Source organism: Aethalodelphis obliquidens, unplaced genomic scaffold (genome assembly GCF_003676395.1).
Source record: "Aethalodelphis obliquidens isolate GAN/ISIS:26980383/991018 unplaced genomic scaffold, ASM367639v1 scaffold6, whole genome shotgun sequence".
NCBI lineage: Eukaryota > Metazoa > Chordata > Mammalia > Artiodactyla > Delphinidae > Aethalodelphis > Aethalodelphis obliquidens.
Window position 1 is genome coordinate 56417850 of NW_020837950.1, and position 14854 is coordinate 56432703.

A 14854-nucleotide genomic window follows, 5' to 3' on the forward strand; every position below is an offset into this window, starting at 1 on the left:
AAAACAGGTTTTAAATAACTGTCACTTTGGTAGGTCAAGTATAGTAAAAGTCGATGAATGAAAAGCATTTTCGTAGTGTGTACAAAGACCTGAAAGAGTCTTCTTAGATTATGCCCAAGTCAGACAGTTGGCCCAGTTCCTTAGGGAGGTGAATGTCATCACCTGTGTGTTGGAAGGAGAAGCCTTCCCTGTCCCCATGCTTCAATAAACCAAATTAATTTTTCTAAGTGAAATCCTGAAGTCAAATTTTTGCCTCAAATTAAATTTGACTTACAAACCAAATTTTCCAAATCAATTTATTTCTTATTATCCTGACAGCTGGCATCATTAATACTTTAACAAAAACCACTTAAAATTAGCCAAATATCTAAGATAGTTACATGTACAAAAGATATACAAATTAAAACCTTTAAAAAGTAATAGATACCATAATTTGTACTTGACCATAACTTCCGTATTCAGAAATGATTGTAAAATTAAAACCTAAGATAAAATCTGTACACCATATACTTTGAGTGATTTACATCCTAGAAAACAAAGGCAGTCTTTCACCGTTACACATTTAGTGTCTCGGGTGGGTTGAGGAGAGAAACACCATGATACCTGTAAGCAGGGAAAAAAAAATCCATTTTTAGTAAACATTCATTGGGTGAAACAGATTATGGAATGAAACATATACTAGGAACTCACAAATGCTATTTCTGTCTACTTGAATTAATGGTTATAAAACCATAGTGTGGTCCCCAACACTTGCATGCATGCCCACCGTTCCTCTCCCCTCTTCTCCCTCAAATACAAGACAGAAGCTCAAAACACATGGCTGCTAAGAGAACAGTTGCTTAAGGAGGCTGTGCCTGATTTGTGAATCCCTTAAATAAAGTTAAAATGTCAAGGATCTCTGAACCGTACGATAGCCTGGAAAAGCAAGCTTCTTTGGTATCTACTGCTGTTAATTCTTACTTTGAGTTTTTGTACTTTTCTCTTATTGACTGTTGTGCATGCCGCGGAGCTCTGAGGTAGGTCTGGTGAAGGTCCATGAGACAAGGCTTTAGAGTTTCCAGCGTATATCCAGTCTTTTGTACTAATGATTCAGGCTGCAGGAGGGAGGACGGAACCACTGAGTTTTGTTTTTAGTAACAGACACTGAATACAAGTTAGTAGTTGGCATTAGTTGGCTTGAGTTTTGTCCTAACACCTCCAACTAACATCTTCCAGTTTTCTCAAGCTCTTTTTGCTAACGTCGATCAATTTTTACTATTTTCCTTGCCAACAGCAAGTCTTATGGCCTGAATTCTTTAAGCACACCTTTCAAATCCAAGCATTAATAGTAACCAAGCTTTCTACCTAACAGATGCTATTAAACAGGTAAGACAAAATGCTTTCAACAGTGTACGTGGTTGAATAGCTCTTCCAGTTCAGTACATCTAGACAACTGTCAGTTGTATAGGACAGTTATTTAACCTGTCTGGCACAAGCATTTACAGCACAAGGTGGATGTGTGAGGACGTCGTCATACATACCCAGCTTTGTCCCGTGACAGTGTAGAGTGCTAAATGAAAGGCTGCTGCGGCGGTAACTGATGGCAAATACTTTAGATATGGGTCAGCATCTATCAAACTTAATTCTCCCAAAAACTGGAATGAAAAAGTAAATATACTTGATGATCATAAGAGCTCTGGAATTCAAAACTCAAATCCTTACCTTCTGACTGAATATTTTGCTGTCTTTAAGACTGGCTCTGTAGCAACCATTGCCACATCTTTAAATATATTCACTATCATATTTTGCTTCATTCTCATCCTGTATTTTTCCTCCTTTAATAGCTTTAAAAACAACTCTTCTGGCTACCATTTACCAAGACTTCCTCCTCATACCACTATTCCTAGTGCTTTCTCCATTTATGTTTTCTTTTGCCAATGGCAGGCTTTCTTTCATGCTGCAGCACTAACCTGTCCCCAGAATACTAAATCCCTTGTCCAAGGCTGTATAATGAAACTAGAGCTTGCCCCTAATTGTGACCTTAGAATCTTCATTCAGCAAATGAAAAGAACTTACCATTGCTAAACTTTCAACTTTGCAGTTTGCAGACTGCTGGTGCAGAAAGTACTGGGTAAGAAACTGATTTATTGTTGGTGCAGCTAAGTCAAAAGCAAGGACTTTCAAAACTAGGTGCTCCATTCTCAGAACTTGTTTCTTGGTATAAGTGTCATCTGTAATGTATACAAACTCTGCTACTTCTGGGGGGTATATTTCTTCAAACTTTCTACAATGAAAGAAGTTTTAAGTAATCAGTCCTCTTATAAGAAAAGCTTGTTTGTCCCAACTTGAAATCCCTTAAGCAGAATGAATGGAACGAATCCAAAACCAGTTGCCTGTTTGCACTGATACTTGACCACTTCTAGCCAAGACTAGGCAAATGCTAATTAAAAGCCCCAAATATTTCTCCCACTTCAGTCAAAGGAAGTAAGTGAGAGGCCGACTTCCCAAGATGGGAACAATGCCAGAGTTCACCAAGTAACTGAAAATGTAGGAAATTTCCTTAGAAAAATAAATAATTTACATTTTAGTTTTCATGTCTTAATGGAGAAAAGATAAGATTTTGCTTATATACCAGAAAGTACTTTAAAGTAGAAGGAACCACTCTGTAACCTAGTCCTGGTGTATTAAAATGTCGCCAATCTGTAGGTTCATTCAAGGTGCCCTGAAATCCAGATCTAGGAAAATTAATGTCCTAAATTTAAAAAGTTTCATCCACTCCACCATCCCTAAAGTAGTCGCTGACTCCCTGCCTTGTATAGTATGTTAAAATGTCATACTTTAATTAAAAGATCACAATTTCTTCCCTACACAGAAAGATACTACTAATCACTTTTAACCCAACAAACCAAGTTGTACTTACGAGGCTAACAGCATAGCAGCAGTGCCCACAAGCTGAAGTTTTCCTCTCAACACAGACATCGATGAAAGAAACCTATCAATGTAGTTCACAGCCAAATGCAGGGTCTCATTCTGTAGTTTATATTCTTCTCCTACTTCAACTAACCAGTCCACGAGGATAGCCCTCATACTGTTAGTAATGTCTGGCTGTTTCTTCATGTAACCCACTTTAGGCTTACATTTAACCTGTTGAGAAGGTTACTTAGTATAGTGTTAAAACTGCAGTTAGATCATTCTACCATTAACAGATGCTGCCTATATGCTAGAAACTTAAGTATAGCATTAGAGTAATTCACTGGCAGTTAAAAAACTTAAAAACATTATCCTCTTAATTTCCTTTCACCACAGTGAACAAATAGTGTAAAAAGTAGATTCAGAGAGCCTTTACCTCCATTTCCCTAAGGTATGTGTGAATGTCCTCATGGTAGTCTGGTACTTCATTAACACTCACTGGCTTTTCATCTTCCAGTACAATTGACATATCCATAGTATGTGGTGACTCTGGGAGAATTCAAAAGTACAGTGAAGTTCACTTTTCATTTTCGACTTAATTTAAGAGCTAAAAGTGATTGCCCTTGTAAGGAGTCCCAAACTACCAATGTGTTTATTTCATCCAACTAAAAAGAGCTTGTTATGACAAAGTACATAGAAGATTTAACTCTGATTTTAGTACCTATGTCCACTTAGTTTTGGAATGATTTTAATTAACAAGAAAAAGTACTGACAAACCATTAACAGGAAAATGAGTTAGAGGAGCAGGTATTGAAGTATCTTCATCTCCCATGACAGGAGTACACTGGTTTTGCTAGGACAAAGTTAAAATCCAAGTTTGGAGATATCTAGGATTTGTCAAAAGAGAGTTTGCAGACCCCTAAGTCTAACATTCAAAGCACAATCCAGGCAGTAACTAGGAGTAGGGCTAACAAGTGTGCTAAAGAGAAACTCAGATTTCTTATGGGCAGTTCAAACACATTAACACTAATATCAATGGGTGATTCTTTTTTGGTAAATTTAAATTATCTTTGAAGGCAAAAAATATCCATTATTCTTTTTACTTCAAGGTTTGAGTTTAAAATTTGTTGCAGATTTTAAATAAAAATACACCAATTATTTTATTTCCATAGGACTTCGCTGCTATACCTCTCATCTACAGAACTAAAGCTGAGATTGAATTTAGTGAGCTGTCCAGTGACTCGATAGCCTGATGGTAAAGAAGCAGCACAAACTGTAGTCAGAGTTGTCTATAGCAGCTACTCTGACTCACAGGAGGACAATGTCCTTCTCTGGTATCAGACAATCACTCAGACTGATTTTACAGAAACAAAGTTTTAAAGGTGGAAGAGACGTTGGCTATCTCAGTATTTAAAGCTGCATTCTCAAATAGCACTCTATTTGAGAATGGTATGTACAAAGTGAGTCTTAACACAATTGAAATATATTCTCCCAATCAAGCAAACATTTCCAGGGTCAGATTAAAATAAGTCTGAGATCTAATGAAATTGATGTGATTAGCAGTGTACCAGAAGGAGCACAGGATTAGGATCCTTTTGTAGGTCACTGGGTCTTGGCTTAGCTGTGAGGCCTGAGATAAGTCACACCCTTTCTAAACTTGTTACATTAAACCTAACTCATAATGTAGTTAAGGATCAGGTAAGATAATGTTTTGAAAAGCAAAATTTCATTAATCCAGTCTATTCAATAATTATGATTACATTGATTTGATGTAATCAAATGATGTAATGATGTAATCAAATGATGATGTAATCAAATGATATGATTACATTGATTTGATACAAATTTGATACAAATTTTCTTTAAAACTTACCAAAACTACCATCCATTGGGTAATCAAGAGGTGCCAGTGGTTTTCTCGGTCCTGGTAAAGTAACAGCTGAATTAAAAGCCAAAACATCTTCACTTTCTGGTTTTTTAGATTCAACTGGCCTCTTTTGAGTCTCTTCTTCTGCTTCATCCACATGAATGGTAAATGCAGGCTGTTGACTGTTTGCTTTCCAGGTAGGAACGGTGACATGCTCATCATTTATAGGAAGATCCTTAAGAGGTGCAACCTAAAAAATAAATAACTGGCTTTGAGCCTATTAAGTGGCATTTTGTTCTGCTTTCATCCCCTTATACTGCATTTACTCCCAATTACTCTATCAGGAAAATTAAACTTTAGGGGGGAAAATCCAGACAAGGAAATTTGAGTAGTCAGTCGGAGAAAGAAGGGATGTTCCAATTTGTCACAGGCATTCCTGCAAGGGTTTTAGAGTCAGATTAAGTGGAATTGGGCAAAACTAATCAAGGCCACGAGATGGGTGGAGTGGCAGGGCGAAAAATGCCAAATTTAGGAGAGATGGCAAAAAAGTGGTTTACCTCTTTCGCCCCAGGGTGGAGCAACAGAGCAAATTCGGTAAGATGGCGGAATTGACCAAAAGCAAAGTATTTTTTATACCCTTTCCTAAAGCAGAGGTAATCTCTTAACCATATGGGGAGGATGAAGGAAGTCCGAGCAGTGCCTGGGGCTTAAAAGCAGAGAGAAAGGCGTGGAGGCGGGCAAAGGCCATACTCATGTTGTACGGCTTGGTTTGACTTCGTTATCTATAGAAAAATACTCCCAATGGAGGAGAGCGGACAGGCAGCACAAACGCAGAGTGCTGGCAGAGAGAGTAATGGGAGAAACTAATGGGAGTAATGTGGCATCCTACACTCCAGAAAACCAGGGATCAAGGGACTCCAGATCCTGGCTTCCCGCGAAAAGGCCAGGGGATGCTTTCTCGCCACTCTCCTCTGCCGGCTAAACCCCTGCAAAACTCCCGCTCGGCCCACCCTCCTGCAGATACGGCTCACTGCTTTACCCGTCGCGTCTTAGGCCTCTGCTGCGGCGCTGGTCCCCGCGAGTTCCCGGCCTTCAGTACCGCCAGCCCAGCGCGGGTCCGGGACTGCTGGGTGGGCGCCGCCTTCTCGGGGTTGATGTTCTCCTGGTCCTCCTGGAGCGCCGTCTGCTGCAATGTTAACAGCGCCGAGCCTGCCTCGCGGGCCGCAGGCCCGGGCGCGGAGCTGCCCAACATCACTGCTCCCGGGGGCGCGGCAGGATCAGCCTGCGGCGCCAAGCAGCGTGCACTGCGTCCCGCCGATCAGCCTAGGTACACTCCAGCTGTACCCGCCCGCCGCAGCTCGGGCCAGCCTACCCACCCGCTGGCCCGCTCGGGATCGTGTAGGACCGAGGAGGTTGCGAAAGGCGGAGGCAGGCACTGCCGGACGTGGAGGGCCAAAGACGCCCCCGAAATGAAGCGAGCAGCCCGCCGGAGCGGCGGCTGTTCATGCAGTTCAAGTATCCCGCGACTATTGAAATGGACCAATGAAAAGAGCCGAGGCCCGTGACGTCACTCGGGGCGACGCGGTCGCAGGCGAGTGAAGGCGGTGCGAAGGCAACCGAGCAGGGGCGGAGCGGGGCGAAGAGACGTCGAACGGCGGCAGGAGGAAGTACGCGCGCCCGGCGGGGAGGCGGGGCCTAAGTCTACTGTGACTTTAAATAGGGCCGCTAGGCGGTCCCTGTCTCGGGGCAAGGGCTGTCTCTAGGATAAACTGAATTAAACTTTAGCAATTAGTAGCGGGCCGCCCCGGCCTTCTGCCCTAGGACCTCCAGTTAGCTTGACTGACTAGTTTCTCAAGGTCTAAAATCTGATCCGGCCACATACTGGCCTGGTGGTCTTGTTCAAGTTATTCAGTGTCTCCAATTCTCAATTTTCCTATCTGTTAATTGGGAATGATATCTACGCGTTATACAGTTGTCGTTAGTATTAAATAACGTGCATAAATCATTTAACACGCTGCTTATGTAACTGATATAATATTGAAAGACTATAATGTCATCTTACCATTTAGGTGTTTCTTCACAGTCTTATGCTTTTTATTTTTCCTAATGAAGATGCAATTAATTTAAAGTGCCACCTTGAACTACTGTTGATATATGTAACAAACAGTAATGTACTACAAGAAATTCAACTAGACAGTCATTAATTTTTATCTCTTTTTTTCCCCAAGGTGTGGCAGCCGACAAAAAGCTCGGAGTAAAATTCTAGTGACCTAGATATAATTATGTGTTCCATTTAGAAATGAAGGTTGTTTAAACATAGTAAAAACAATATGACCTTATAAAAGTAAAACTCTCTTAGCAATATGTGCCTTTAACAAATTTTCACATTTAATATACAACAAGGCTTGCACATAACTAATAAATATAATGGTATATAATTAAGAAGCACTGTTGTTTTCCAACAAATTCATAAGTGTGCCCTTCTTGAAAACACACAGAATAGTTTATTTTCTATTGTAATCCTTATGCTATTTTAAACAACCTTTAAGTACAGTATTCACTTGAATATGAATAAAATATGAATTAAGATTAATGACTTCCATAGCCTTAAAGTCATATTTCCCTCCATTTATGATAAAAAAGAAATCAGTGGATATTAGTGCAGGAAAATCTAAGAAGCTGTCACTATTTCGACACTATTCACATGTAGTATACTTGTATAGCCCTACTGGTTACAGCACATCAAGTTAAGATCCCCCCAATCTGTGCAAATTCTGCTGATTTCCCTGGCCAACTCAAGTATTTTACAAACTGAGCATGGGTCACAAAACATTACCAAGCAACAGCAAAATCAATTGTAAATCAATCTCAATTGCTAAAAAAAATGTATGTTATTTCCCCTGGTTGACAACATACATAGTAACCAGAACGCAATCCAGGCACCAGAACTTGGGTTCCACCTTTACAAAATAATAGCATGTCCTCTTAAACACTTAACCTCACTGAGAATCAGTTTTCTTACATGATTTGACAAAATAATCAATATATGTTGTCAAGATCAAATGAGGAGGGACTTCCCTGGTGGCACAGTGGTTAGGAATCCACCTGCCAATGCAGGGGACACGGGTTTGATCCCTGGTCCAGGAAGATCCCACATGCCGCGGAGCAACTAAGCCCCTGCGCCACAACTACTGAGCCTGCGCTCTAGAGCTGGCGAACCACAGCTACTGAAGCTTGCGTGCCTAGAACTCATGCTCCGCAACAAGAGAAGCCACCACAATGAGAAGCCCTCTCACCGCAGTGAAGAGTAGCCCCGGCTCGCTGCAACTAGAGAAAGCCCGCACGCAGCAGTGAAGACCCAACACAGCAAAAAAATTATTAATTAATTAATTTAAAAAATAATTAGCCAAAAATAAATTAAAAGAAAAAAGATCAAATGAGATAACATATGTAAATACATTTTGAAAACCGTAAAGCAGTTTATACATATGTGTGTTAGCTTATTAAATATTTGAATATATTTTTATTTTCCAAATAATAGTTCTCGATTATTAGAAACATTATAATTATTATAAAATAATTATTTTATACAATGATTATTATAAAACATCCACTTGAAAAAAATTCATTAAAATCCCTTATAATCATTCCACTTGTTTTAAAAATAAAAATTCTCTTTATTTTAAAAAAGTTCCATTTGTCCTCCTATCTCTCTCTCTCTCTCTCTTTTTTTCTCTCTTACTCCTCTTCCTCTTCCTCTTTCTCTGCTATGTGAGGACACAACAAGAAAGCAACCATCTGCAAGCCAAGAAGAGAGCTCTCACCAGAGCCCAACCACGCTGGCACCTTGACCCCAGACTTCCAGCCTCTAGAACTTACGTGGACCTCTCACTGCCATGGCCTCTCCCGCTGCGGAGCGCAGGCTCCGGACGCGCAGGCCCAGCGGCCATGGCTCACGGGCCCAGTCGCTCCGCGGCACATGGGACCCTCCCAGACCGGCGCACGAACCCGCGTCCCCTGCATTGGCAGGCAGAGTATCAACCACTGCGCCACCAGGGAAGCCCTGAATGCGGATCTTGATGTTTGAATATGTTTTAACCTTGCACGATGTCTATACTAACAATATATGGGTTGTTTGATAAATAAATATTTTAAAAATTAAAAAAAAGTTCCATTTGTCAAAAAAAATAGAAGCATTACTAAAAAAAGTCATAACATATATTTTTAGATAATATTAAAAAACGCACTTGAAATAAAAGTATATACAGTTAGCTTGCAATTCTATTTTAACATTTTTAATTTAAACATACAACTTCTTTGGAACTTTACCTTATTTATATTTCATGCAGCATCAAAGAAAGCAATCAATGCATTTTGGTCATAACTGTCCAGAATCTCCAGTAAAAGAGGCACTTTGGTTTTTACATTGGTGCCTTTGAATTTGAACTTATCTATGAAAAGATCGGTGATCATGCCTATAAAGAAAAAATGTTAATTTTCTGTCATTGATTAATTCTATTAATGACACATTATTTAATGAAAGTAAGTGACTGCTTGAGAATCTATTTCTAAGCACCTGTAATTCCATTATTTAACATACAGAAATCTGAAAGGATTGATGCATCAAAAAATATTTGGGGGGGATTTTAAGGCAAGTTTCAAAATATAAATCATTTGGCTAATAACCCTCTTAACAATTGGCTATAAGCTATTAATTCAGACAATCAACTGCTGGCCAGTTTTGAACTGCTATTGGTATATATAAAATTACAACAGGTGGGTTTTTTTTTTCCACCAGGCTGACCATTTTGACACAGTGTAGACATATTCTGTTCATAACAGCTTTATCTGAATTAAAATATCCCATCTATATGTTGACCATTCTTAGGATTTGACTTGAAGGCAAGTATTTCTAGTTTCAAAGATCTGGGCAAATTATTTCACCTTTGAGTTTTTGCATATATATAGTGGGAATAATTCAAGCTATCAATCTTTTATCCAAAACTCTTGATGCAAGATGTGTTTCAGAATTTTTCACATTTTAGGAAGATAATAAAAGGAATATACCATATATATGGCATAATACCCGTGGAAAGTGAGTGGCAGCATCTGATAACAAAACATAACATTTCTGCAACAAAATATATGAATATTCATACTAAGTGGAATAAAAAAACTATAAATAACCTCATATCAGTTTAAGTGAGGTTTTGTCATTAATTCAGATCAAGTCAGATTTATTGCCAAATGATTTATGAACAAAGTTTTTGATTTCAAAGCTCTCTGGACTGTGGAATTGGTGATAAGATATGGTGGTTCTGCACCACCCATCTTCTAAGTTGTAATGGGGATAAAAGATCATGTGTTTGCCACATAGTAAATATTAAGATATTAGATATTATTGTTACCGACCGTTTATGAGCAAGTCTCTGGGCATAAAATAAATTCATTAGGTAGATCTTAAGGATCAATATGGACGGATGATACCAACTGACTCTACAGAAGACTCGGCACAGTGCAAAAAGCTTGCATTTGGGGGCAAGGAGGTTCTAATGAAGGCTTTGCCACCACCTACCTATGTGACAACACATTCTTAAGCTCAGATTTCAGTTTACAGATGTGAAAACCAGAGATAACACTATCTACCTTGCTGAGCTGTTGTAAGGATTAAATATCCCCCCTAATTATAAAGATGTTATAAATAAATAGGCGTGCTATGCACAATAGGTCTTACATAAAGATCACAAAAAATGTCTCCTTAAGCTGTTCCTTCCTTCCTCCCTCTTGCTCTTGCTTTTTCAATACAACTGTGAAACATTCAACTTCTCACCACCAAAGCAGAATGAGTTTTAAACATAAACTGACACAGCACATATATACCCCCTATTAAATTTTGCATAAAAATATTAAATGCTGCATTTTGATATTTCAGAATAGCAATAAAAACTGAAAATTATTTGTGTGAAATATAGCCTAAATTGTAATGCTTCATAGGATACATTCATTTCACACTGGGTTTCTTCATATATATAGATTAATTCATTGCATTAGACTTATTTCACTTCTTAATATTTATTTGTATTTTATCTAGTAAAAATATTAAACATTAAAACCAACTTGACAAAATAAATATATTGGGCAGTACATGGGTTGTTACTGGTTCATGACTGCTGTAATCTTTGCCTGTCTCCTCCTGCCCAGCTTCTCTCATGTGATCCTTTGCAAACAGCCAGTAGAAAAGAAATATGACAAGGTATTATAGAATAGTTCACTAACCATAGAGTCTTTCAAGATGTGCAGGTTGCTTTTTGTATTCTTCCTGTAGGTGATCTGCCTCTTCTAGGATACAGCGATATTCTGGTATCAGAAAGTTTGTGTTTCCCTCATGAACCTGCAATTCCTTATTTAAAAAACAGAAGCTCTTAATGTTCAAAATTTAATCCAGTGTAAAGTGGATTTAAAGTGGAAAACTTTAAGGTCTTTACAATTTTAGAAATCCCATCACAATAAAATAATGATCACGAGTCCCGTGACACAAATACTTACTTTTAAAGCATCAATTAATTGCACTTTCTTAGCCAAAAGCAACTGGTACTCCAGCTTTGGGTGGATTAGCTTTAATGTGTGTTTGACTGATACTTCATTTATCTCTATAAGAAGTTAAGTCAGGCACAATTAGATAAGTCACTTTGATCAGGAACATTCTTATTGTAACAACAACCCCCCCCCCCCAAAAAACAAAGAATGATTCTTTTTTTTTTTTTACCATATAATATGTTGAGGTTAATTTTCCTTTTTGTAGCTTCTTTAGAGAGCACATCTTTTAGGATGGATATAGTAGAAATGTTGTCAGATTTAAAAACTCCTTCACCTTTTCTATAAAATTAATATTTTTAAAAGAACAGCTTTAGAAGGAAATACATCCAATAAATATGTCCAATAAATACATATTTTGCAAATAGGACCTTGTGTCTAGACTTCATTTAATTTTAGATTTCTTTATATACACATCTCATTATTAATGTAAAACATATTTAAACATGTAACCTTTTACTGTTGTAGCGATTCAAGTTCTAAACATACTTGTAAAACTGAATAAAAGATGTTAGACACATGCCTCCGAAAGATACGACAATTTATATAAGTTCTTCATTTAAAACAACTTTTTTTCATTTTCACTAATAAAATTTCCAATAGCTAACCCCTTATGTATATAAAATGCATTTAGAATTGCTTGCTTTCACATAAGTTTTTTTTTATGTAATCACATAAATTACAGCATGACTATATGCTTCATCCTTAAAAGAAAGCTAATATCAAACCTAAGACTAACATCTTCTGTTCTTCCATGCCCAGCATCCATTGCCACTTCTTATGTTCACAGGACCCTTCTTTTTCTTTATGGAACCCCTCCTTCTCTCTCTCTCTTTCTCTCTCACCCTTTTCAATCCATATAGTTTCATTGGCACTGGCCCCAACCCCATTTCTGGGACTTCAGGAGGAAGTTTTCAGCAGCGTATTCCATACCCCTGAGCACAGTGGTTCACGACTCAACGATGATACTCAATCCTGGGACTTTTATTGGAACTAGTGGGAAAGAAAGGCTATGGTAGCTGAAAAGATATAAAGCTGGATGGAGCTGTTGGTGGCCACCATGGCACTACATAGGAAAGCCAAGAGAAGACAAAAACAGAGCTGAGCAATGGAAAGGGATAAAGTCTTGACAATATCAGTTAAGCCATTGATCCAGTTATGCTTGAGGCAGACTACTGCTAGTCTTTTAAGTTACATGAACTAATAAATTCCTTTTACTTGGTTAAGCCTGCTTACGTTTGGTTCCTTTTTATGATGACCAAAATTTTCCTAATTAATATATACCATCTTTTACATATTCAGTGTTGCCTTTTTGTTTGCTTTTATATTGACTGCTTTTTTTTTCTTTTTTTCTAGAAAGATGAATAATACACACTTATTTTGATCCCAATTATGTGTTAGAAATCATGAGATTTTTTTCACTAGTCTTCAATTTTAATTAATAATATTTAACATTAAATACTTATGCAGTACCTGGCACTGCGGAATGACTCACGTGGTTTATCTTCCTTTAAGCATCACAATTCAGTGAAGTAAGTGTTACTATTTCTATTCGTCAGAAAAGAAACTGAAACCCAGAAAGTTAAGTAATGTAGCTAAGAGCAAATAGCTGGTGAGTCACAGAGCCAGATTCAAACCTAAGTATGTCTGTCTCCAAAGTACACGCTTCTATACTTCTTCCATATATATGTATTTTATGGAACAAAAAACCTTTACTGTGTACCACTATGTTCAAAGCCATGTGTTAGATACTTGGAGGATACATACAAAGTTAATTAAGAATAAACTCTGCCCAGAGCTTACAATCTGATTTACAGACAAGCTTACATAAAAATTATTATATACTTCAAAAAAATAACAATAAAAATCTAAGGCAGGTAAGAATAAAATGTTATGGGAACAGAGAATAGAATCAAGGAAGACTTAAAAAATGTACCTATTGAGTTGGGCCTTGAAGAATAAGTAGAGTTTTGACTATTAAGGAAAGAATATTTAAAGACACAGAATGGTAAAAAGCAAAGGTATGCTATTATAAAAATATGTAGTATGCCAGGGGCCTGTCAAATTGTCTGCTATGATTAAAACGTGAGGTTCGCTGTGGTACTTCAAAATTGAAGTCATGATTCCAGGTTTACACAGGTAAGATCCCCTGGAGGGTACAGTGAAACACCCCCATAGAACTGATGCTAAAACCAATTAGATTTCTGGAGAGTTCTTGGTCCCAAAGGCTATATTCAGAGGTAAAATTATGTGTTCACTGTTGTTTCCAGAACCTAGCATCGTAAAGTCTCAGCTAGGAAGCAGAAAGTAGAATACCTCAGTAAACTGCTTAGGGAGAGAAGCTTTAAGAGACAGAGACAGAGAGAAGATAAGAAACCTCCTCCCCTCCAAACAAACAAAATCAAAAAACAAAAGATCAAACAAACAAAAACAACCTGCAGATGTGAGAGAATGAGAATGCAAAAACCTTGCAGAAGTATGAGGGTACAAGCTCAAAGCAGATGTAGAGAAACCAGCTTTACCCAACACATTCAGAAAAAGAACAAAAGAGAAGGAAATTTTAGCCTCTACTATATTCAGAAACAGAAATTAGGGGAGCCTATGGGAGATGAGTAGGGAGTGACAGTGAAGGGGGCAGGAGGGCAACTGGGAGCTTGAGAAGAGTGTCAAGGAATAATGACCTTCACCTCAATGTGGTCACTTCAAAAGCCTGCATGTTCTAAGCTCTCAAGTTCTTGAGCCATTTCCTATTTTTGCATAAAGAAATTCAATGGTAATTCTTCTTGTAATTCTTACTGGAATTAGGATAAATGTTCAAATCAATTTGGGAAGGACTTGCATGTTTACATTGTCTTCATATTGATAACTATAGAATATATTACTCCATTAAATCAAGTCTTTAATGTCAATAAAATTTTAAAGTTTTCTTCATGAAGTTCTATGTATTTCTAATAAAGAATATTCTTACAGATTTTACATGAACATTTTGTTATTGTTATCGCTGCTCTGAACGAATCTTTTTAAACAATTTATTTTCTAACTGGTTATGGCTGAGAATTGGAAAGGTATTGCTCTTTCATATCCATCTTTAGTCAATCATTTTTTAAACTCATTAATTCCATTTGTTTTTCAAAGATTCTCTTAAACAGTATAGTTTTTCAATCATATTATTTGCAAATTATTACTGCCTTAAAACTTATGAAAATTTAGAAGTTCCATTTATATAAAAAACACTTGTGAACCAGGAATAAGTTTTATTTACCTGTAGGTACTTTCAAGTTGTGTATCCAGGAAGGTGTTCTGAAAGTAAAATGTCACACATTCTCCTGCTGGAGGTTTTTCAGGAACTTCAGGCAGGCAAAAAACCACCCAGGAGTGAAGTTCAGCAAAACTGAACTGGCCTGTCAAAGTCAGTGTATTCATGGGTCTGCAATTAAACAGTAGAGGTACACATATTTGTCTGGGAATACACAGAGGTATTATATGTACTCAACACATTAAAAA

At 37.7% G+C, this 14854-nt stretch overlaps 2 protein-coding genes across 4 annotated transcripts in view; both read right to left on the reverse strand.

Annotated features, from left to right (window-relative positions):
• Nucleotides 1–282: 282 nt before the first annotated feature.
• CCNA2 (cyclin A2) lies at nt 283–6270 on the reverse strand. The gene is made up of 8 exons (XM_027103629.1): nt 5796–6270; nt 4763–5006; nt 3326–3438; nt 2900–3123; nt 2056–2263; nt 1521–1634; nt 961–1094; nt 283–603 (listed from the first exon to the last, which is right to left on the reverse strand). The coding sequence occupies exons 1-8, from the start codon at nt 6006–6008 to the stop codon at nt 555–557; spliced, it is 1299 nt and encodes a 432-aa protein (XP_026959430.1). The 5' UTR covers nt 6009–6270; the 3' UTR covers nt 283–554.
• A 478-nt stretch (nt 6271–6748) lies between these two features.
• Nucleotides 6749–14854, reverse strand: part of BBS7 (Bardet-Biedl syndrome 7) — a 44320-nt gene continuing 36214 nt past the window's right edge. For 2 of the 3 annotated variants that reach the window (XM_027103627.1, XM_027103624.1), the window contains 5 exons: nt 14613–14777; nt 11523–11632; nt 11303–11406; nt 11033–11156; nt 9030–9231 (listed from right to left, as the gene is read on the reverse strand). In XM_027103627.1, coding sequence (XP_026959428.1) covers nt 9098–9231; nt 11033–11156; nt 11303–11406; nt 11523–11632; nt 14613–14777 — 637 coding nt within the window. In that variant the 3' untranslated portion in view covers nt 9030–9097. Of the gene's footprint in view, nt 6860–9029; nt 9232–11032; nt 11157–11302; nt 11407–11522; nt 11633–14612; nt 14778–14854 lie in introns of those variants that run through there. The other variant, XM_027103626.1, reaches the window with a different exon arrangement.